The following is a 26,060-nucleotide window of genomic DNA, read 5'->3' as shown; positions in this document are numbered from 1 at the left end:
AAGCGGGCGTTGCAGAGATCGTGATGGCTGGAAAGGAGAGAGGTTTTGCTTTCGGATGGGCTCCCGGGAGGGCTTAGGCGGTGGTGGCAGTGGCAGCGGCTCCTCACATTGCTGGGGAGTGAAGTTGTTGTGGCCATTGTCTCCCCTGAGCTGCCCCCCGAATCTCTGAGGCAACTTTCGCTTGCAGGAGGAGGAGGGTGAGGGCCGAGTATACCAAAGCCTCTGAGTAACTGGGAAAGGAGGACATTGTTGTAAAATCCTTCAAGAAGTGTGGCATTAGTAATGCCTTGGATGGAACAGAAGACGACGTCTTATTTGACACCAGTGAGGAAGAAAGTGATGACAATGACTGCGTGGATCTGTCCTTCCTCATTTCTGATAGCAGCGAAGAAGAGGAATTCTTGGGGTTCGAATAAAAACATTACAGCCTTATTTTTGTTACGTTTACTGACTTTACTGACTGTTAATGAGAGTAAAGATAGTTCTTAATATGTTACATGGTTGACATAAAATTGTTCTTAAACTGCTGTTAACTTTATACAGTTGATATAAAATATTTTACTACAGTATTTGGTTCAGAATCTTTTTTTTCTAGATTTTCCTCCTTTAAAATTGGGTGTGTCTTATATTCCGGTGCGTCTTATAGGGCAAAAAATACGGTATATATACACACAGTGACCAATCAAAGGATTCTGAAGGATTTGTAAAACCTAATCTATCCAGATGAAGATGGGACGTCTTGTCTTTTTAAAATATGGTCCTTGAATCTGTGTTCCATTCCTTTTTCCAAAGTATTGTCAGATTTAAAAAAAATGTTTCTCAAGATTCACCAGGTTTTCACTGAATGTCCCCCTTATTTTATTATACTTTATGGTATAATAATGGTTGCATTTATGTAAGAATAGGGTGACTGGAATTAGTTACTGATTAGTTACTTTGCAAACAAACAAACAAACAAATCTTCAAACAAAAGATCTTATTAATGTCTGAATCACGCCAATGTAATTCTCTTTCTTAGGTATGCTTGTTGTTTCTTTATTTCTATGTTTGCTCAGATTTCCATGGCAACACTGGAAAACAATTGTTTTTATTCTTTACTGACTCTGGTCCAAATACAAGCTACAAAATAATGAGCCAGACTAGTAGGAAAATGCCATGGGTAATATGTAACATGTTAGAAGAGAAATCCTATTTTGTTTTCCCTTTTCCATCTATCATTTTAAATGAAGACATTTTACATTGTTTTGTTGCTGCTTTTTACTATGTTTATCATGAACCGTTTTAAGATCAAACTGAATAAATGGCATCGATATGAATGAAATAACATTAATCAAAACTATTAGATAAATAAACGGTCTTTCTATATTCATAAATCATGTAATATTCCATGTATAACCTTGCATTTTCTCACTGCATTAGGACAGCTTAAGATGTATTGGTATGGCACAGCATGAAATCATTTATGTTTCTAAACTAAAAAGGAATAACTGAACTCCAAATGCACTTTATATTTCTGAAAGGAGGCCTCAAGTATATTACTTCCCACTTTAGTGTTTAAGATAATAATTGCATCCCTCCTAAACATCTAAGGAATTATTTTGTTACATCTGAACACAAGCACAATAAAGCATCAACTATTAATGGCCCAAGTACTGTATTAATGCATAAAGAATTCAAGATACTGAATATACTGATATACACTATAGATGTATAATGATCCTGAATTCATAAAATATTTAAATTTTCAAATATATCCATTTTGTTGAATAGCTTATGCATGCACTGTTTCAAAATACTTAATACATCCTTGAACTACACTCTCACATTATAATTTTATAGGTAAAAGCTTCTTCCATTTCAGAACAAATACAGAAACATTCAATTTGTTGTTGAAGTGATGGAATTAATAAAACATGAATGTATATGTATGTGTGTGTGTGTGTGTGTGTGTGTGTGTATGGCTAGCTGATGAGAATTAAATAGCTCAAAATATATCTATACTAGTCTCCATTTATTTATCAGCAAAAATTTATATATTATAATATTCTTGTTATAATATTCATGTTCCCATTTCTCTTTTATTTTATCTTAGCAGCATCCAAGTTAGCTTGGAGTCACAGGAAGAGAGGAATGGGAAGAGGTATGTACTGTTAAGTATTTTTGATTCATGCCCTAGAAACTGACTGCAAAATGAAAATGGTTAAGTGAGCTTTTTAATGTTCTAGACACAAGTGGAAAAGGACAATGATACTTCTAGGCTACATCAAAAAGAAAATATTCAGCAGCATCCAAGGTGCTGGTGATGATGTTAAGGGACACAAAATAATAGAAGTCTAAGAAAATAGCTGCAAACTGACAATATTCAGGTTGATTTGACAAGAAAATGGTGGGAAGAAAAATGAACTTCAGCAATGGGATCCTAAGTTGCTAATTGTCATCCCTGCTCCTGTATATTTCTATCAAGCTCATCTTCCTTACTCTCTGCAAATAGGTCAGATCTTCTTGGAGTTGGACACAGAATTGTACAACCTTACATAAACAATATAGTTGGTAGGGTTGCCAGTATATCTACAGACAGCAGCTTGACACTTGCCCTAAAAACCCACCTTTAATTTGTTGTTTTTAAAAAATAATTATCATTAATTTTAAAAGAGTGATAATCTACCTGACCTCAAGAAGGGATGAAAAGAAACCAACCTTGAGCATCATATATATTTCTGGCCATGCCTTGCAATTCTACACAAGTCTGAAAGACATTCTTCAAAAATTAAAAAAAAGCTCCATCGTACCACTTTGTTTGGAATCTTGCCCAGAAAATAAGAAAACAGCAGTGAGATGGTAAAGAACATCCTAGATGGCTAGAGAAAGATCATGATGCCTTCTGCTAAATGGTTATTTTGTAGTTGGGCTAGTTGACCATAGAGGCCATTTTGTTGGAATACACATGCTATACATTAAGAATCCTAAATGTATTCACAAGCCTAAAATGATTAAAGATTGGGGTGAGTTCACACTTCATCCTAAACCAAAACTAAATAAGCCAAACTATGCCTTCATACAGTGTGTGAAACTATTATTTGCTATTATTTGCTCTTTGGCTAGTAGGGAGAATTTTGATAGGAGACAAAAAAGATTTTTTTCAAGCTGTCTCAGCAAGTCATTGCAAAAAGCAATGGAAAATTAGACAAGACATAAAGCAATTTAATAGCAGTTTGGTTCCCCTTTCAGTTTAATGAGTAATGAAAATAAATGGCAAGCATTAAATAGATTTGTTTTCTCTAGTTCTCTGGATTTTTAAGAGGAAAGTTGATGCATAAAATATGGCGGTGATGCTGGTGTTAAAAAGAAATTACATTACCTTTGATAATAATACACTGCTGGCTAAGTTATGAATTAACCCATGTTAGCTGCCCAGAGTCACTTGGTGAATGGACAACATTAAACAAATAAACACACACACACACACACACACACACACACACACACACACACACACCAATTGGTTTTTTGGAGGGTGGGTGGGTATTACAACATCCCTATGCATGTAATTGTCCCTTTTCTATAAAAAATAAAAAGTTAACTTGTTAACTTGCTTTTTTGTTTGTTTCAGATATGGGGAAATGGGCAGTTTCTAAATTTGACAAATAAATAAATAAACAAAACAGCTTTAACAAACAAACAAATCTGCTTTTGATTCAAAGTAACAGAACAAGATCCAACCCATCCCTCTAACCTGAATACTGCTAAAAGAAATCAAACCCTTATATTAAAATGTCTGACATGTTTTGATCCACCAGCTGTATTTAAAATTTAAATAATATTTTCCTATTAACTCAGAGGAAGTTACTTCTAAGTAAACATGCTCAAGATTCAACTGCAGTTTTCTCAGACTATTTGAGAAGAGATCCACTTAAAAACAAAGTCAAAATCATTTTAATTTTACCTGTAGTCAAAGCCTCTTTCATTTTTATTGCGCAGAAAGGCAGTAATTGCTCTTCCTGATTCTGGACTGGTCCTAGCTCAAAAGCGTTGAATGCTATTCGTAAAAAGGGTGCCATAATTCACAGCTCAGCAGTCACCTATAGAAGACCAGACAATGGTGTTAAGTCAACAATTATACCAAGTAAAAATAAGAATTAAGAAAGCATAAATAAATTATATTTCAAATCTGCTCACAAATTTCCACTTTTATTATTGGAACTGTCTTTGTTTTCTCTCATAAACATTCACATACTAAAATTGGCAAACCTCATCTGAATGGGATATAATGAGGTACAAGAAGTAATCAATTTTACAATCTATAACTACAGAAAATAGCTGCCTTTCAAAAGACTGAGTAGATAAATCCGAATAAATTAATTTGTAATTACTACAGATTTAAGTATTAAAAATACTATCAGATTCACCTGACTTTTAGCAAAGGAAAATTTCTAAATTCTGAGTGCATATTGTATGTCAGAACAAATAGTGAAAATCACATGAGTTCCTAAAAATAGCATATGTAGTATAACTTTGATCCTTGACTTATTAAAAAAGGAATAATTTGAATGTTTATTATTAGTGGTCCACTTAACTATATTTTTTAATTAGATATATTAGTGGTACTCTGCAGTTTTCCTCATCCCTCTTGTCTGAAACAAATAATGTTTTTCCCCGCCTGTTTATTTTTTTAGTCAGGCAGCTTTGAAATCCAACAAACAAACAGGCAGGTATGAAAAGAGTCAAACTGACAGAGACTTGTGTAATCAAAACCCTACTTAGAAGTTTTGATTGCATGTTCACACCCACTATCCTTGACACATCCTAAAATGTTCCTGTCCATGGAATTGTGTAACTTCTCTTGCAGAAGCACTTCTAGGACATGTATACTAGCAAGTCAAATATTTCATTTTATATATGTAACAAATAGCAAGCAAAGATCTGAATTTAGCTTGTTCCTGTTTCTAAGCAATTTTACTCCATGTCTTTAAAAAAAAAACAGGGTACTAAGCCCCTCTCTTTCCTGTGCAGCATCTGCAATAGCTTCATTTTCTTGCATTTGTTCCCTCCTTTGCTTTCTCAGTGATATGCATTTGTGTAAAATAAAATGTAAACTGAAATTATGAGAATCAGAGCTAGTATCTCTGCTGCTTTAAAATTATGGAGCACGTGCATATATAGTTTCATCAGTTACAGTAAAATACCAATTCAGAATTATAATTCCTATTCTATTAACACTGTCCCATGATTCTTCAATTTCTACTGTTAACATATTCCCACTCTTGGAATACTTCAATCCACACCTGGAATACTGCAACCAACTTTGGTCATACTACAAAAAAGATGTTGAAAAAGTTCAGGGAAGAGCAACTAAGATGATTAAAGGCCTGGAGACTAAAACATATAAAGACCAGCTGCAGGATTTGGGTTTGGCTAGTCAAAAGAAAAGAAGAGTTAGGGATGACATGATAGCAGTATTCCAGTACTTGAGGGGCTGCCATAAAGAATAGGGGGTCAAATTATTCTCCAAAGCACTGGAGGGCAGGTCAAGAAACAATGGTTGTTTCTAATCAAAAGAGAGAAACAATCTGGAATTAAGGAGAAACTTCCAAATACTAAAGACAATTAACCAGTGGAACAGCTTGCCTCCAGAAATCGTGAGAGTTCCATCACTGGATGTTTTTAAGAAGAGTCTAGAAATTCCCTTATGTGAAATAGTATAGGTTCTCCTGCTTGAGCACTGGGCTGGACTAGAAGACCTCCAAGGTTCCAGTTTATTCTATTCTATTCTATTCATTTGCAACTTTTCTTTTTAAATCATGCAATTGTTCCATATGCCATATTCGAGGAGATCAGAAGAAAACTTCATTTAGCTTAGATTTTTTTATTCATACCTGCTAGTCAGTAGGTGTCACTCTCTCATACATATTTTCAAGAAAATGCAGTACTATGCCAAATATATATAATGTTTTAAATACCAATAATATTGCTACTTCTGTCCAGATCCCAGCCTAGCTCTATTTATTACGTAATTCCTTGTTCCTAATTTATTACGTGTACTCATGTTCTTATATTATATGCTACTTAGGCAATGAAAATATTTTTATTTCAATATTAAGAAAGGCATGTAATATCTAACTATATTTTGATAAAATAATTTAACAAGGAAACATTGACAGCCAACACTTTTCAAGGAATGCCTAATTTCAAAATAGCTTCCGTTTGCTCAATGATATACACCCGTCAGGTACATAAATTAATCAATCAAGCAATATCAATCATAAATGCTTTTATCAAGCCAATAATAGATTCTAATGGTAGCACAACATTGAAAGATACATTGTGACATTAAAAGAATTAGTTATTTTCTATATAAACATTCTTTAACATCATTGCTGCAAATGATATAAATGACATTATCCCCTTGTAATTATTTCACTTCAAGATACAGGCAATCATTAAAAATCAAAAAATTAAGTACTATAGATTCGAAGGCAGGATTACAGTTTTTACGGGGACTTTTTGCTTTTTAAGGAAAATATGCAAAAAAAATCTCAACTTTTCTAATGTTTTGATTGGAAGTTTATTTAACAGGGGAACGCTATGGGATTAGGATGGAGACGCTAACAAAAATATTCATCTGCATGCACCTGCTGTGTAAAAGATAAAATTCTTCTAAAGATGAACTCAAGAAGAAATTGAGAATTATGCCAGAATCTTCATTTATTCAATTTCTTGGGCAATGACCAAGAATACCACATGGTATATAGATAACTCCATCCTAGAAAGAAAAAAAAGGATACAAAACTATCCATGCTACATAAGGCTACCTACCTAGAATGCCTTTATTCTATTCCTAAAAAAACAAGTAGATGCTTAGGATAAATCTGCAAGGGACATTGTGCAAAAGGATTCATATAGAAATAATATACTGTAGCAGCAGCATTTCCACAATTCTAGAAATGAAAAAAAACTATAAAGAGCAATCAAAATAATCACAAGATAAAGAAACATTGCTCTTTTAATCTGAGGAAAAGAGATATTTATAGGAAGGCATACTGCACAAAGGTGCTTAAAATTACACATGCTACAATATCAGAATCTGAATGTAGAAAAATTCCAAAAAGAGAAAATGAAAGTTTTTCATATAATTTGTATGTCACAGCCCACAAAATGTAAGGATAGCCATCATCTAAGATACTAAAAAGAAATATTGTTTTGTTATGTACATGCCCCAACACTGAAAACCCTACAGTACAGATAGTCCTTGCTTTACAATGATTAGTTTGAAGTTACAATGCTGAAAAAAGTGACTTATGACTGCTTTTCACACTTGGAACCATTGCAGCGTCCCTATGGTTATATGATCAAAATTCAGAACCTTGGCAACTGATTCATGTTTATGACGGTTGCAGTGTCCTGGAGTCATGTGATCACCTTTTGTGACTTTCTGACAAGCTAAGTCAATGGGGAAGACAGATCCAACAGTATTACTAATTTAACAACTGCAGTGATTCATTTAACAACTGTGGCAAGAAAAGTTGTAAAATGGGGCAAAATTCACTCAACAAATGTCTTGCTTGGCAACATAAATTTGGGGCTCAATTGTGGTCGTAAGTTGAGGATTACCTGTACTTAGTTAAATGACATTAGGGTTTAGTCATTCAGATGGATATTCTGAACGGAATGATTTTTCCTGCATTATAAAATTACTTCAGCTAGGGCACAAAAACAAGCCACTATGTTCTACCAACATGACAGGAATGATGACATGTTGTTCTTTTTACTTGGCAAATAACATTTACCAGTGATTTAACAAGTGACATATTAAAATTTCTAAGAAAGATTTGTTTTTTTACAAAAGAAACCTATTCAGATTCTTGCATGTTTCACAGAGCAGAAAGCTAGAATTTTTGTTTAAGATTCAACAACAAACTGAAATGAACACAATCTAATTGTTCTTGCTTGCTTTCTGCTATGCGGGCTTTTCTACCAGTGCAAAACTCCATGGCTAGTTTGCTTACTACTTTATCCAAACTGGTGTTTCCGATCTGCTATTATCTAACAAATCTGGAACCAAAACCAAAGAACAAATAATGTCATCAAATTCTGGTTTATTAGGAAACCAGTGAGCCTGGAATTCATATATGGGTATGCCACTAAACAAACCAGTGCTGCAAGTTTCTTGTTTAGTGTAGCCTTTCCTGCTGAGAGAAGGCAAGCATAAGGAATCAAGCAATACTTTTGTGTTGCCTATTATTAATAAGACAGGATTTCTAGCAATTAGATTATTACAGAATAAGAAACCTATGAAAATACATATTCTATTTGATTCTTTAACCAACCCCAGAGACAAACATTTTTACATTTATGAAAAGTGTTGGCAGAGTGAATAATGAAATGCAGCTTAAGCCACACAAGGAAATTGGGACTCGCGCAGTGCTGAACTGACAAGAACTTCATTGCCCACAATCACCTGAACTAAGTAGAATGACCTGTGCCCAATAGAGATTTATTGACTTTCAACCATATTGAATAAATTCAACGCACTGTTGCTATTTTGCTTTATTTGTCCTTAGCTCAATGCCTGAAAGCAGCATAATAGCTAATGACGAATGTGGCAACACCAGATAAAATACCGTCTGTTTTCTTGCAGAGGATACTTCTTTGAATATGTCCTTCCTATGTCATTTCAGTTTGCAGACGGAAGAGCAATTGCTTAAACACCTTAATTTTAAAAGTTCAAATGTGTGCTGTTTCAGTGTAGAAATTAAATCTCACTTTCAGTCACATATGGCTTAATTATACTGCGCCAGGAACATACACATGAAAGGAATTATGTACATTGTACAAGTGAAGTTCTTCTATCTTGTTTTTTTTAATGAAATAGACACCAGATGCAAATGTATAGTACTGTTCAGGTAACAGCTTTGCATGACTGGATAAACAAAAGATAATTTGTGTTCTTCGGAGTGGACTACATATAAGCACTTGCAAGAGCAAAGCAAAGCAAAATCTATCAGTGAACAGATCCAGCATTATCACATTCTCCAACCAATAGCAATAAGATTTGGTATCAAAAGGTAGGCTTGGGAAACATTGGTGTGGGACCAGATGTATTGCTCTTTTTTATTTTCTCTTTTACTGCTACGGGTGTTGAGGGAGATACAAAGCTCTGGTTCTTGCTCTTCTGCCCTCCCATTGATCAGGCAGTCTTTGATTAGGCTCCTATACTGCATCCAACTCTAGCACGTTTGGAGGAGGAGTTAATTCTGGATGGATAAAGTTTGTTACATCAGATGTCACCTCTCTGTTTCCTGATCCAGCATAGATGGTATACAAGAAGCCTTCTGGAAATGCTGTATACTTTAGCAAATAGTGTGAAATAAACCAAGGATAGCTAATGTAAAAAACACACTATGGTGCAAATAGCTCTTTGCAATGTGTAAAATCAGTTTATCATTTAAGAATTATTTCAAAATAAATAATTTCTCTTTAATTCCAGGCATGTAGAAGAATTTAGCATTTCTATTTTCTTCTATATCAGTTATGTATGGTTCATTGTACTTTTCTATTAACATTAACCTCATTTATTAGATGAATACACTATTTGAAAGGGAGAGAAGACATATGTTACAGAGAGTCGATGTACCATTAAAGACTCAAAATTGCGGAGGGACAGATTACTCTTTTTTTTTTCCCAAAAGAGAAACTTTCTAACATCCATGCAATCTTCTAAAGAAATATCTTCTAAATGGAAATATAGCAGCTGAATGGCCTTCATATCTGATACATTGTTTTGAATAGCTCATAAACAGTCTTTTCCCACTAAAACATGTCTTAAATAAAGCTCAATATCCACAATGGAAAAATCATCAGTTTCCAAGATCGCAGTAGACAGAAAAAAATGTTAAGTGTGTAAATAATGACCATCTGGCATATACAATTAATTTGGGGCAAACTGAAGAAATGGGTCAAGGAGGCACTTACGAAATGAAGCTAATTTCTTTTTAGAGTGCTTCTTTGAGAGTGAACTATGGAAGAAAATCAAGCAATTTGAAGTTGCTTGACAATTATTCCTAGCGGAGTCTGTTTTATTTCTCCATAATATAAGTTAACGTATGTTTTAGGAATGCACTAGTTGCTTAACAGAATTAATACCCTTATTCAAATGACTTAAATTCAATTTGTAAAAAGCAAGACAAAAAATGGGGAACTTAAATGTTGCTTCTTTAAAAACTCTTGTTTAGTGACTGCGGATTGAGCAGCCCTTTGAAAGATAATACACGTTTCAAAATTAAAAATTGAACAGAATGAAATCTAGAAACCATAAGTGAAACAAAAATTAGCAAAACTATTAATGTTAAATTCGACATCACAATAATAGCCTGCATGCAATTAACATTCTGGATGTTGCTTGCCTTTGCAATAGGCTGGATGACATTATTTTAGCCCTCAGTATTAAGATTTAAGGATAGATTTTCAGATGCTTCTTAGCTCTATATGCCCTTTCTAAAAATGGATATTATCCAAAACACTGAAAAGAGAGGACTGTTATGGCTCTATTAAAACAGTATTGTCAGGTGTTTGGCTAAAAGTGATGCAGGTTTTTTATTTTAATAGCAGCCATTAAAAGCAAATATGTCCATTTTTAGAAAGATCATTTAGAGATAGAGTTAAAAATCACTAAAACAGACACATCCTTTGGACAATCTCCATGGCTACTTCAGAGGCTGTTCAAGGGATGCTCAAATTAGATGCTTGAATTCTGCTAAGATGCTTTGCAAAGTTTGAAGGACCTGCATAATCTTCTAATACTTAATGCTAGCTTTCTATTTTTTATTCCTTGTATTGAATTACTAGTTGATGGTAGCCAGAAATCTCCTCCCAGTCATAACTTCATTGGTTTGGACTATTTATATGTCTAAAAAAGAGCAGCAATGAACATAAGAACTATGTAGAACACCAATCCAATACTCTGAAAGAGATCTGATTTTTATAGTTTGCTCTGCAGTTATTTTAAACTGACTCCATGACTAAATCTGGAACGACTCTTGAAAACATGAACTCATATCTCCTACAGCAATGCTTGCGAAGCAAAAGGGTGAACTATGTTTGCCTATGTGCAATTATAACTTATTCTGTAAAAAATCTACAGATTAGCCCAATAATTCTTAACTATGATTCTTTAAAATTTGAATTACTGTAACTTTATTATTTTGGGATGGAATGTAAATATGCAATGATAATAGTCCTGTAGGGGAAAACTAAATTTAGTAATTAACCTTTTACCTGTTAAATAATCAAATAAATTATTCATTCTGAAATGCATTGGACTGGGGTTTATTTAACAACCATAATACGGATAACAATGGCAATCATCAAAAACATATAATCTCCTAATTTTAAATAGGCTCGATAGAACAAATAATGGCCAAAAATCTGATAATCTGGAAAGACATTTCAGACATGGTGAAGCTTTGCTATTCTTTGGAAACCACTTATCCTTGGCCTAGTCTAAACTCTGCTCTTCTTTGAAAACCTCACATGCTGGTTCCGCATTAGCTTTCAAGGCCAGACAAGGCAGAATTTCATTTCATTTCATTTCATTTATTAGCACTTATATACCGCCCCCTCTCCCGAAAGGGACTCGGGGCGGTGTACAGTCCGTATTAAAAAACACCAAATAAAATACATGTATGCATAGGAGGAGGATAAAATAGGCCAAAACTGTACAACTAATAAGTAAACAATATAAAAATTTAAAATATCATACAATTTATACACTATCCCTCTAAAAGCCAGTAAAAAGTATATGCCAGGGGGTAGACGTTGTAAATTATGCCAAACCAGCCAGTCGGAACAGGTGTGTCTTCAGTTTCTGTCGGAAGGAGCGGAGGTCAGTAGTGGTTCTAATGTCGGGGGGGAGGTCATTCCAGAGGGTTGGGCCCATCACAGAGAAGGCCCTACTCCTCGGTGTCGCCCGTTGGCATTGCCTCGTGGACGGCACCAGAAGGCCCTCCCTGTGAGAGCGGATTGGCCGCAGGGATGTGTGCGGGAGGATGCGATCCCGCAGGTAACTAGGCCCTATGCCATGGAGCGCTTTAAAGATGGTAATCAGAACCTTGAACCGCACCCGAAAGACCACAGGTAGCCAGTGCAGCTCGCGCAGGAGAGGTGTTACGTGGGAGTACCTAGTACTCCCCATGACTACCCGCGCGGCTGCGTTCTGGACTAGCTGCAGTCTTCGGGCGCGTCCCAAGGGAAGCCCCATGTAGAGAGCGTTACAGTAGTCCAGGCGAGACGTCACCAGCGCAGAATAACAGAAGAGAATAACAGAGTTGGAAGGGACTTTGCAGGCCTTCTAGTCCAAACCCTTGCTAAAACAGGAAACTAGTCTATATCATTTTAGACAAATGGTGGCCAATCTTTTCTTTACTGTAGCACTCACAACTTCTGGAAGCAAGTTATGCCACTGATTGTTTTGTTTTAACTGTTATGAAATTTCTCTTTAGTTTCTAGGTTGGCTCTTTCTTTGAATGGTTTGGTGCCATATTTAAATTGGCTTTAACAGGACCCTACTGATAGGTAGTAAAAAAAAGATGGCCGTACTTTTAAAGTTACCTTTTAGCAGAGTACACGTCCGTGTTTATAAACCTTGGTGACTTAAAATATTTTATTCAGTTTATTAATTTATATGCTGCCCTTCTCACTATGAAGCAACTCTGTCAAGATGTTTGCTGAGGGATTCTGGGAGTTGAAGTCCATACATCTTCACATCACTAAGATTGAGAACACTGGTATTTACCAAAATTGGCCAGAGCCCTACTGATTTTCCCTTAAAATATCATTTGTCACGGCTTGGGGACCCATTGTATGCAACATCTTGAAAGCATTCTCCTGTGGTAATAGTTATGTTTATGTTTTAATTATTTAATTGTTCTTTTAAAGTTTATTTCTAAAGTTTGTACTCTTTTATTGCTTGGTGCCTAGAGACATAGTTGTAATATGGACAACTATCTGCATTTGGTAAATAAATTAATGCACAGTTTATAATGAAAATATGCAATATCATATCCAGATGAACAACAATCAAGATAATTTCCAATTTTGTCCCAGGGGAGAAATTAATATATTTAAATAATGTAAGGTTTTTATATTATTTATGTAACAGGCAATTTAAAATAAAATTGCCTAGACCATCTATTGAGGTATTTTACCATAAATTCACTAGCTATTTAAAACACATAGTCAGGTAAAAAGCAAAATCATCTTTACTATTAGCTTATTATCAAATTAACAATAAAAGTATTACTGGGAGTCCTTGAGTTATGACCATAATGAAGCCTACCCATCATGGTTGCAACTAGTGATGGTAAGAAACAGGTGGGTCACATGACCAACCTGATTTTATGACTCTTTTTGCAGTGGTCATTAAACAAACCAATGCTTCACTATGGAAGTAAATACCAATTTTCGACAAAACTGTTGTAAAATGAATCACATGATGACAGGATGCTGCAGCCATAAACAAGGTCCCGCTGTTGAGCTCCCAGTATGCAGTCATATGAATGGGGACGCAACAGTTGGAACTATAAATACCCCCTCAGGTAGCTCCATTTGAATGTAGAATGGCCAGTAAGTGACCCATTATAAGTCAAAATATCTGTAGTGGAACGTTTCCTAGACTCCCGTCCTCTAGATCAGGGATGTTAAACTGGTGGCCTGTGTTATGCACAGGCCATACCCACCCCAGCTCCGCGAAGGCAAAAAATATTGTCAAACATCACGTGACATGAGTTTGACACCCGTGCCCTAGATGCATTGGATATTCACTATAATGAAACATCATTCACTATAATGAATAAAGGTAGTCCTTGACTTACAACAGTTCATTTAGTGACCGTTCAAAGTTACAACCTCACTGAAAAAAGTGACTTATGACCATTGCAGCATTTCCATGGTCACGTGATCAAAATTCAGACACTTGGCAACTGACTTATATTTATGACTTTTTCAGTGTCCCGGGACCACGAGATCTCCTTTTACGACCTTCTGACAAACGAAGTCAATGGGGAAGCCAGATTCACTTAATGGCCGTGCTAACTTAATAACTGCACTGATTCACTTAACAACTTGGCAAGAAAGATTGTAAAATGAGGCAAAACTCACTTAACAAATGCCTCACTTAGCAACATAAATTTTGGGCTCAATTGTGGTCGTACATTGAGGACTACCTGTACAGTAAAAGTATATGTTAAACAGGTGGATGTTTGCAGTATTAACTAATTTAAATGTTTATTCTGGTTCCATCATTCTTCCCTCTTTTTTTAGGCTGAACCCATAGTTTTCCACATGTTGAGGCCTTCATTTTTCCATACGTAAGCAAGATTACTAAAGATCATTTCAAGGTTTGATTTTGCCTACCTTTGGTATATAGATAGTTCTCCACTTACAACAGTTTGCTTAGTGACTTTTCGAGGTTACAACATCACTGAAAAAAGTGACTTATGACCATTTTTCACATTTGTGACTGTCATACCATCCCCATGGACACATGATTTACATTTGGATGTTTGCCAACTGACTCCCACTTATGATAGTTGCAGTGTCCCGGGGTCATGTGATCACCTTTTGTAACCTTCTAACAAGCGAAGTCAATGGGGAAACCAGATTTAATTAACAACAATGTTACTAATTTAACAACTGCAGTAATTGACTTAACAAATGTGGCAAGAAAAGTCATAAAATGGGGCAAAACTCACTTAACAAATTTTTCACTTGACAACATAAATGTTCGGTTCAATTGTGATCATAAGTTGAATACTAACTGTATTGTATATACTACATGTCAACAGCCATTACTACATTAGGCCAATTAAGAAAATTAATATATTGATCTTAATAACCTGATGTATTGTCTGTGTACACACAGAAGGTTGGGGAAACTAAATTTTAATATTCCAACTAGCTCAATGCACACTGACACTCTATTGACATCTTTCCATTGTAAGTATAAATTACATATATATTTTTTCACAAGCTTCCTTATCATTTTATTTTAACAAGCTGCTTTCCCATGAGTTAATGCTTCGTCTCAGCTGCCCATACATGGGCGGGGTGGAAAAAACTGCTTATTTCAATCCACAGTTGTCATCATAGCCATTCATTACCTAGTCACACAACAGTAGATAAGGTTTAAAAATTTTAGATACTACTTTATTTTCCAGAATAATTTTGCTTAAGAAGTTTTACCACCTTAATAAATAAATGCCTAAATACCTAAGCAGCACTGGAGACCATAAGTAGTGAAACTAAAATGTTAATTCCAGATAAACATTGATTAATAGCAATAAATAATCATTTATTCTTAATGTTCATTTGGAAGATCTTAGGTCACTAATATTTTTAGCCTAACTTTAATTGTTTTCCTTCTCTTTCCCTCCTTTTTAATTTAAAAGTAAATATTAACATACCATAAATACAAGTTACTATTGATTTCTCCTATGAAGAAAAATATATTTTAAAAAATCCAATTATGCATAGCTATCCCATATCAAGACATATAATATTTCTAAAAAAATTGTATTTCTCCTAAACATTTCTTTTTCTGTGTTGAAGACATAACCTATTATTTTCACAATATTCTTACATTGTCCTGAGAAATGCTATTGCACAGCTAACACAAATATTGCAAGCAAAAAGAAAGCAAAACATTTCCACTGGGGACCAAAGGCAATCCTTCCTTGAGGGAATTGTGCTATTTCATATAGCTATTTAAACATTAGATGTTATATCTTATTTAACAGAAAGAGTCAGAACATACCTTAGAAGCTATTCCTCCTTATGCAATATCCGTACAGTCATAACAACAGGCAGAGAAGTGATAGTGTACTCAGTAATGTGTCAAAAAAGATTACCCAACTAATCAGTGCAAGGTGCAGACATATTAGAATTGCAGGATCCAATTTGGGTCATCCTAGGACACGTATATTTGCCTTCATTTGTCATATAAGAATTATTATGGAATGAGACTTATCACCTTGTATTTGTAACACAGCAAAAAGAAAACAATCTTCAGGTTTAATTAACCAGGACATTTTAAATGTTTGCACTATGCAATTGCATTGTGGGAAAGGGAAAGAATCTACTAATTTGGACTGCTTTCTTTCTGAGTTTGGGGAAAATCCAGTCATTTAATGCATATATGGGAAAGCAAATTGCAGATAGCACCATTAACACTCTTGCAAAATATGGTTCTATCAGTATACCAATGTTTAAATGGTTGGTATAATGTGAAAGAGGTTATCTCTTTGTATGTACATGAAATGTACATGCATAATTTATTACCAAGACTTTGATTAAGTCTTTGGTCACTCTTAAAATTCAATCTTAGTCAGAGTTAGGACAAACGTATTATTAAGCGCCACGTTTAATAATAAATATTAGTATAATAGACATAAGGAAGCAACTTTTTAAAAAGTGTGCCATTTAATTATAAATGAAAAATTACCATATATTCCATTAAATAAATAACTTTAAAAAGTTATTTTAAAACATTTGAATTATTGGAGCCACAAACACTTCAGCGAGGATACATCCCTTCAACTACAGCCATGTTTGAATAGGACCGTTTTCTTGCACTTAGCAACTGACTCTATCATACATGCAGATCTATAAGGAAAGTTCTGGAATATCCAGTCATATTTTTCCAAAAGTCTTAAACTTGAAGGAACTTATGTCCAAAAGTTGTTTTTTTTTGCCCACAATGACTTATTGTGAAGTCAGTAACTATTATTGATATGATCTGGATGATTTGACTTTTTTTTAAATGTCAGACACTATATAATATCAATTTACCACTTTAATGCATTATTTTCAGCTGGTAGACTAGTTTCCTCTTACATCTCTCTGTGACATTTCAAAAATTCCTCGTGAAATTAAAACTGCATCATTTTTAGAGCTGGAAGCTTTCTCCTAATCCTGAATTCTATATATAGTATTTCTCTACATTCTTTTAAAAATGATATTTCATTTTAAGTCCTACCACTTAAATGCCATTACCAAGCATTCTTTTCCTGCTTTTTTATCCTAAGTGAAACAAAGCACTACACTGGAATTTTTTCTTCAAGCTTCAAAACTCATAGCAGCCACCTAAAAAGATTTGCAGGAAGAATAGATAAAATGGAACAGCAGCACCTTGAACAGTTTAGATGATGATGTGTGGTTCCTTTAAATTATTTGAAAATTAAAGTTATGATTATAGAGAAAATGAATGTGAACTTGCACTTTAGACAGCAAGACTATAATGCCTTTTGATTTTAAGAAAGTGTGTGTGTGTGTGTGTGTGGTGTGTGTGTATGTTCCAGCATAACTCTAGAATGCCTTGAGCAATTTCAACCAAACTTGGTACACAGATTACTTACTCTCTGGAACAAAATACTCTGGGGGTAAGATAACCTTGAAACCCCTCGGTGTGTGTGTTCTGTTAAGATACAGCCTGTTGTGCCTTAAAGTGGCTTCTACTGTACAGTGCAGTAGAGTTGCTATGGTAATGGCTTCACAGTACTCCACAAGGGGGCTCCTTCTGATAAGGGGGAAAATCCAACATTAAAAATTACATTTGGTGTGGACATTTTTCCCCTATAAATAAATACTCGGGCAACACCGGGTTATCAACTAGTCAGATAAAATGAATTTAGTAAATAAGGGCATTCCTATCTTGGAGGTTTGAATGTGAACACATTCATATCTAATAAATGATTGGTCAAAGGTAAGTTGAACTTCAACTTGAGTATAACTGTGTAATCCTAATAAAGCAGAGTCTCAGAACATGAAGGTTGCAGTATTTGCATTTGTACAAACAGGAGTATCGAGTCTCATTCGGAGCTTCACCCGATTGCTTGAAAGCTGGGCAGAAACAAGTAGGGAGCCAGTAAAACCTGTTTTCCACGGGAGTTAGATACAGCTTCAGAGCCTTGCTTTGCCTTGATGAAATTTTACACACAGCATCAAGACCTGCTTTGAGAAACAACACAGCCCCGCTGCTTCTAAAAGCACAATGGAAGCAGCTGGATCGCCATATTTCTGAAGCCTTTGATATTCTCATACCATGAAGATGCCTTTGGCACATGAACAGAAGTCTCTTCTGAGGCTTCCAATCAGTTGCTGGAAATAAAGGAAGCAGCTTCTGTGAATCTTCAGCCTCCTCTGACTAAAGGAACCACTGTGAAGGTTTTTGGCAATCTCAGGCAAAACAAATCGCTTCTTCAACTCACTGAGACAAATCACATTAATGTTGCACACCCCTATTTTTCATTTAATTTGAGACTCTTTATGCATTGAGATGAATGCCTAAAGTCACTTCTAATATTATTGTTGTATTTAAATACACATTCACACATCTTTACACTATAAGTCAGCGGTATCATCCTTTATAACATAAACATTTCAGTTTCCTTCCTTTCCTTTTCCAAGGCACTCAGTGGATTGCAAGGGAATTTTTTTTAAAAAAGAAAACTTTTCAGTATTTTGAGTTTTACAGTTAGATTTCAAAGTTTAAGCATATTTTATTTTTAAACAGCTTTTTAAATTTGTATTAATTCTCCTCAGATATGTTTCAGAAACTTTGGATGACAGGCATTAATATGTTGAGGAACCTTTTATTGTATTGTGCAATAGACATCTGCAGAAAATGAAATGTACATTATTATAAACAAATGTACCAATTCCAAAATAAATATAAATACAATATATTTTATTGTTTATTACAAAATAGATTTTGTTTTAAACTTGTTGCTGCTTTAGTGATATTTTAGATAAACACTCATAAAAACTCAAATTGGCAATGGCTGGTTTATTGAATGTGGTAAAGGCCTTTGATGTAGTAGAGTAGAAAGTTTTAGAGCAAATCCTGTTCAAATATGGACCCTCCCCCCAATTTTAGCCTTTCTAATCCAATCAAATGTTAGAAAGAAATTATGCAATGAAATTTTGGAAACTGTCCATCCAGTCATCTGTCAACAGGGTAACTCACCCCAAACAGAATGGAACAGGCCAAATTTGATATGGGGGGGGGGGAGGGGAAGAAACTGGAAGGGGAAGAAACCGGAAGAAGAAGGATGGTTAAAAACTGGATCACAGGTAATCACCAATGTATTGTATGGGAGAAGCAACTGGGCAGTTGTTTGAAATACTGCCAAGCTGTTGCATTATAAGCCTCTCTTATCACTGATTTGGTGGAGCTGCTATTAAGGGGTTGGAAAGAATTCCACCAGTCACACACTGCAACTCTCCCCTGTTTTGAGATGTTTCGCTCTTCATCTATTAAAATATCCCATGCAAATCTTCAGGGAGGTTCTTTTGTCTTTTCTTCCATGGAGCCAATACCGATAGCCCTCGACTTACAACACTTCATTTAGTGATGTTCACAGTTACAACAGCACTGAAAAAAGTGATGTCTGTTTTTCACACTTACAACCGTTGAAGTATCCCCATAATCATGTAATCAAAATTCAGACCCTTGACAACTGACTCATATTTATAATGGCTGCAGTATCCTGGGTCACGTGATCAGCTTTTGCAAACTTCTGACAACCAAAGGGAAAGCCAGATTCACTTAACAACCTATTATCCTTGATTTGGTACTGCTGTTATTAAGGAGTTAGAAAGAATCTTATAGTCATACTCTGCAACTCTCCCCTATTTTATTATTACCTGAATTAATGTTGGGCTCTCTAATTAACTGTGTTACTAACTTAACAACTGCAGGGATTCATTTAACAACTATGACAAGAAAGGTTGTAAAATAGGGCAAAACTCACTTAACAACTGTTTTACTTAGCAACAGAAATTTTGGGCTCAATTGTAATCATAAATCAAGGACTATCTGTATTGTCTCATTGACAATTATGAATGCTATATTTCAAATGCACTGATGTAATACAATAGCTTGGTAAACAGGTTAATCAATTAATTAGTGTTTGGTATACTTCCTATAGATACCAATGTAAGTATCAAGATTTGTGAAAAATTAGGATTTTATCAATTTATTTTACTTTAGCTTAACATTCATATAAACAGGTGATCAAACCCAGAGGCTTTATGGAGAAAGATAAAGGTTGTAAAAAAAAGGAATTTGACCCCAAATTCATTTAAAGTATTAAAGTACATTGATAAATTATTGAGTTTTTAATAGAAGAAACAAGCCTATGTATTTTCTCTATCTAATTATAATGATTACAAGGATTTTTAGTTCCCCGATTTTCATTTTTATTCCTGGACGTATACTTGGACTTGGATTTCTTCATGGAATTTAAGTGATCAAGTTTAAAAACTATTAGGAAAATAATTAGAAATTTGTTATCTAAAATCTCTGACATCATGGGAAAGGTTTGCACTTCCCACAATTCTGTTATATGTCAAGCATTAAGGGTTGCATCTTATCTATATGAAATACACTGTTGGACAGTTCCTTTTTGAAAATTGTTTAGGGAATGGATCAGATGTAATGCTCTGTTAGATCAGACAGACTTCCGTTGCACATAGTCCAGTAGTCAACTGTCCAGAAAACTGTTTCCTAGTAGGCAGCTGTTAGAAGCAGGCATGATGCCACAAAGATTAATAGCTATTGTATGTTAGTCTTCTCATAACTTCCATAAAGTGGTTCAACCTTTTTTGAAGTCAGCCAAATGGGTACTAACGTTACATTTCCTGATAATAAACTCCCAAAGTTTAATTATATGTTGGGTTAAAAATCTTTTTCTGTCCTGATTTTTCCAGTTCAACTTCACTGGGTAACCTCTGGTTCTGTTGTTCTAGAAGGGAAAATAAGCTTCTCCTTGCCCGCTTTATCCAAACCATGTATTCTTTTTTTGCATCTCAGCCATATCCCTCTCATTTGCCTCCTTTGTAAATTAAAAACACCCAGATGCACAACCTATTCTTATAGGGAAGGTGATTCAAATCTTTGATCATTTTAGTTGCCCTTCTCTGAACTTTCTCTACCTCTACTATATCCTTCTTGAGATGCAGTGACCAGAACTGCACACAACATTTTAGGAGAGGTCATACCAAGGATAAACGTATAAGGCCATTCTGATATATGCAACTCTATTTGCAATACATTACTTAATATTGCTAACATCCTTCTGGCTTTTTTTTGTACTGGATGCACTATGTGTTGATACCTTCATTACATTGTTTACCCTTATTCTCTTTTCTCATTAGTCATTGCTCACTTTGATCTCATTAGCTGCATGAATAGTTAGAATATTTGGCATTAATATGCTCCCATTTGCTCACATTAAATGAAACCATCCATTTTGATCCCCCACTCATTTAATGTGCAGAGTTCACTTCGGATCTCTTCAGTGTCTTTATTGTTTTTCCACTCTAAACAGATTCGTGTTGTTTGAAAATGTGACTCCACTAGTCACACCTGTTTCCATATTATGTATAATGTTGTATGCGTCCCTTTGAATCAATGTTGATTTCTGGCAACTACCTGGACAAGTTCCTGCAATGTTCTTGGCAAGATTTTTCAGAAGTAGTTTGCCATTTGCTCTTACCCTAGACTGAAAGAAAGTGACTAGCCCAAGGTCACCCAGTTGGTTTTTTGCTTAAATCAGCAAAACTCACAGTCTTCTGATTTCTAGCTTGATACCTTAACTATTACATCAAACTGGCTTTCTATAAACATGATATAATACAATACAAATTATAGCTAGAAATATTTGGGCAAGATGAGGCTGAAGCCTAGAAAGATGATGTGTTGATTTGCAGGAGAGTTGCCCAGGAACATCATAAGGTTTTATAGTGACTTTGGGGTTTTTTCTCTTCCTTCCCTTCCCTTCCCTTTTGTGTTTTGTGAGTTGCCCAGGATTGTGATGGCTATGCAAACATTATTTATAACAATAATAATAATAATAATAATAATAATAATAATAATAATAATAATAATAATAATAATAATAATAAAAAATATGCATTATTTAAAGGAAGGAAGGAAGACTAGGATAGAACCCTGGGGAAACCCCACTAATACATGCCTTTAGCCAGTTGCTTGCCCATAAGACGATCTACCCTTTCATTCCATGGCTCTTAAGCTTACTGAGAAATCCTTGATAAAGGACATTATTAAAGGGCTTTTGGAAAATCTAAGTAGATGACGCCTACTTTGATTAACTTTAGATAACAGTAATATTGCTAACAGGCATTAACATGATTTTGAAGTATATACCAAACATTGAATTTATCATTATATGAAGAATTAGGCATTTAGAATGCAGCAAAAAGAATGCTTCTTCTTTGATTGAAAAGCATTACTCTGGATTTGCAGTCTCGGATTGATGATTTGAACTGGCTCTTTATAAGTGTAATGAAAAGTCTGATCAATATTATTCCATTTGGACATTTGGTTTAATAAAATGTTTCAAAACTGAGCAGTTTTCTCTATATATGTTTCTGTCTTCTTTTTTTATTTTTGTATGTGTTTGGTTAATGTTTGTATCATCTTTTTTCCTGCAATAAAGCAATAAAAATAATGTTTCTGCTGTAATTCTCCAACTCTCTAGTACTGTATGGAAATAGCCTATGTTTGCTCTCTCATTAAAATGAGATACGATACAATTCACATTATATACACAAACCTCTCTGGGGCAGTGCTGCTTCTGCTAATATGGCAATCATCTAACTAGGAGTTTTGTTTTTATTCTTTAAAATAACAACAACACTATTTTAGGAAATTACAGCTCAAGTAATTAAGCAAAAATGATGAATCTATAAATTTCTGTGCCCCTCCCACTTTAAATTGGATTAACTTTAGAAAAAGGAGCACTATTTATTTGACACTATTTTCTGCTTTCTTCGTGTTTTAAATTAATCTATACTTCTTAATTTATTACTGTTGCTGTATATGAACAAACATAGTTGCTATAAGAAAAATCACTTCAAAAACATTCTTTTGTTTATTTCTGTTTCTTCTTGCTACTTGAATCAATGTCTCAATATAACTATGGGCCTTAGTTCATAAACTCTAGCTGAACTTCTTGGGCCCAAAAGCTATTGGTATTCAATAGCTTTGAATAGCCCTGTATTTGCACAAAAATTAGAAGTGCAGAATGTTCATTGGCAGTAACCTATGACAGAGTCAGCTGATCAGAAACCATCCAACTAGACTACACGTGTCAGGTTTATGTCACTCTTAAAAGAATTCTTGCCTGTCTACTCACCCTAATGATTTGAAAACCAAATATAGGAAGGAGCATCTCTTCAAAAATGTGAACTCCAAAAAGGGGGAAACAAGGAAAATAACCCATTCATTGATAAGTATGTGCATACTTAACATACTATCCCTTTTTTAGTAAGCAACAGTATGTAATGCAGAGAAAAGAGAGTAAAAAGTAATTAAATAACTTTAAAGACAGAAGTTAAAACTAAGAAAAGGAAAATATAATTAAATCTAGTTTATTCCAACATCTTTCTTTATACTATTCTACCTTGACAAATTATTCTTGCTTCCACTACAGCTACACACTGACTCATATATTCAATTTACAGTAACTTATAGATTTCTTCTAATTTCATATAAAAAAGATAACATAAGCATGTTCTTGCAAAGTATTGTTTTCATATCTTCAAAAAACATTCTTTCCTTGCAATAGATCGAAGAAAAAACATGCTTTGTCAGTATTTCCAAATTCCTTTATATTGTGAAAATCAGTCAGAACATTACATTTCTCTATAATCTACATTTAGTGACGTGTTAAAGGACTTAGTTGTAGATAGTTGTTTATCACATATATCCTTTTTCTTGTATTATGTTTGTGTTATTTTTGTGCTTGTATAACTAATAAAATAAAAAATGAAAATTAATATTTGCAAAAGACATATACTAAGTGACATCTACAAGCGTAAATCATTCATTCTATTTCCTGTGAAACACATCTATCTTTATTTTTTGATAATTAATTTTTTCAGATCCATATTTCTTGCTGTATCACACATCTAACATTCACTGCAAATCATTTCAGTTCACAGTCAACAATATGGCATTGTCTGAAATCAAAATAACATACACATCCATGCTTTTGATAAATATTATCTCCAACCTCTTAAGGATTCAATATACACATATTGATAAATACCCTGAACAATTAATGGGGCATTGTACATCCTTGACTTATTTCTTAAAACATCAAGTCTCCTTAGATATAGTTTTTTCCCCATATCAATATATACTTATGTTTTATAACCTTTCCATGAGTTTTCCTTAGCTTTCTCTCAACTAAAACATAGGCTTTTTCAAGACATACAGTATCTACCTAGCAATTTTTCCAGCATCTTTGTACTATATTGATACAGATTTGGAATTCTGAATGCATTGTAGCCACAAACTGATCATCACATTTACCTATTTTATCAAAAAGCGCTTTGTGAATTTGCTTTCTAACATCTCTTTTAATTTCCCCATTTTTTTTTCAGGATAGATAAGAACATTTACAAAATGAACACTAAGAATGCCTTCAGATGTTATGTGAGCTCGGAAGCATTTTTTTGAAAAAAAAAAGGGATGCTTGAGGACATGTTTTTTTTAATTAAAAGAACTGAATAATAAAATCAACTGCAGGATGGATCTGGTGGACATCAAATATGTTTGAACGGGTATTTGCATTCTCAGGTACTGTGTTAAAGATCCATATATAGATACATTTGCCTCATTGCATTAAGGGATCAGAATCACCATGGGGAAATATGTCTACAAGTCACCTGGCAATGAGAACATCAGACAACACACTGTTATTTGTCCTCAGTGAATAAACTAGAAGTCTTGCAATAGCAATAGCACTTAGATTTATATACCGCTTCACATTGCTTTGCAGTCCTCTCTAAGTGGTTTACAGAGTCATCATATTGTCCCCAATAATCTGGTTCCTCATTTTATCCACCTCTGGAAGGATGGAAGGATGAGTCAACTTTGAGCCTGGTGAGATTCGAACTGCCAAAGTGCTGGTAATTGGCAGTCAGCAGAATTACCCTGCAGTACTGCATTCTAATCACTGCGCCACAATTGCTTTTCACTAAATTTAGTTAAATTAACTAAATTAACTAAGGACAATTTATGTACAGTGATACTAGATCATGTTTAATTAACATCAGGCCATTTCTATCTACAACTGGTCACAAATGAATCTGTTTAAGTTGATAATGATTCAAGAATGTTTTAATATGTGTCCCAATATGGATCTAGAAATAACCACAAATTGTAGACCTGGTCCTTCAGGAAGAATGTATCTTATTCTACATATGTACTTATTCTTATGAGCAAAATCTCAAAACAAGATTCTAATTTTGCTATGATTTCATTTATCTCATCATAGTATGATCCAGTTAATTGTCCAGTATAGGTTCTTTTCAAAGCACTCCTTACTCAGACAAGTTAGATGGACACCTCCTACAATTTCAGAAAGATGGTATGGGGGATAAAAGAGTGATGTAAGATTTTAAAACAAAACTGCCACAATTGAGTATTTCCAATAATATCTTGGTTTGCATCCTAAAACACAATTAATTCAGAATGATTCCATGATTGATGGAATCAAGCCATACAACTCAAGTACGTACCATCTCTCTCTCTCTCTCTCTCTCTCTCTCTCTCTCTCTCTCTCTCTCTCTCTCTCTCTCTCTCTCTCCCTCTCTCTCTCTTGATGAACATCATCCCTCAAGGTTACCAAATCCAGACATAAAACTAAACTTAGTGTGTGCATGGATGCCTCAATTAACGTCTTGTTTAAAGAGGACAACTCTTACAGGAGTTCATAGTCTCCTTGGATCTAATTGGCTATCCCTTCCTTATTAGCTATAACAAACCAAGATGAACCAGAATGAAGAAACAAGTGACTGAATTAATTCAGGAATCTCATCTACATCCTCAGCAACAGGAATTCATCCAAATCAATGGATAACATTTATATATGTGCTCACAATTCACGGTGGAGTTCACATTCTACCGAAAGTGTGTTATGTGTGTTTACCACAGTAAATAACTAAGGGCACAGTTACTGTGTTAAAACATACTAATA

The 26,060-nt window shown here is 34.5% G+C and overlaps 1 protein-coding gene across 2 annotated transcripts in view; it reads right to left on the bottom strand.

The window, feature by feature from the left end:
* The window catches only part of PRKCD (protein kinase C delta), a 68,687-nt gene that overhangs the window by 39,455 nt on the left and 3,172 nt on the right, over window positions 1–26,060 (bottom strand). For both annotated transcript variants that reach the window (XM_081934763.1, XM_081934762.1), the window contains exon 2: window positions 3,944–4,079. In XM_081934763.1, the coding sequence (XP_081790889.1) occupies window positions 3,944–4,058 (115 nt within the window). In that variant the 5' untranslated portion in view covers window positions 4,059–4,079. The remainder of the gene's footprint in view (window positions 1–3,943; window positions 4,080–26,060) is intronic.

The sequence above is a fragment of the Natrix helvetica genome (assembly GCF_964273705.1).
Source record: "Natrix helvetica genome assembly, chromosome: 1".
NCBI classification, from domain to species: domain Eukaryota; kingdom Metazoa; phylum Chordata; class Lepidosauria; order Squamata; family Natricidae; genus Natrix; species Natrix helvetica.
The sequence above is the reverse complement of the archived record's forward strand: the minus strand, read 5'-3'. Positions and strand labels throughout refer to the sequence as shown.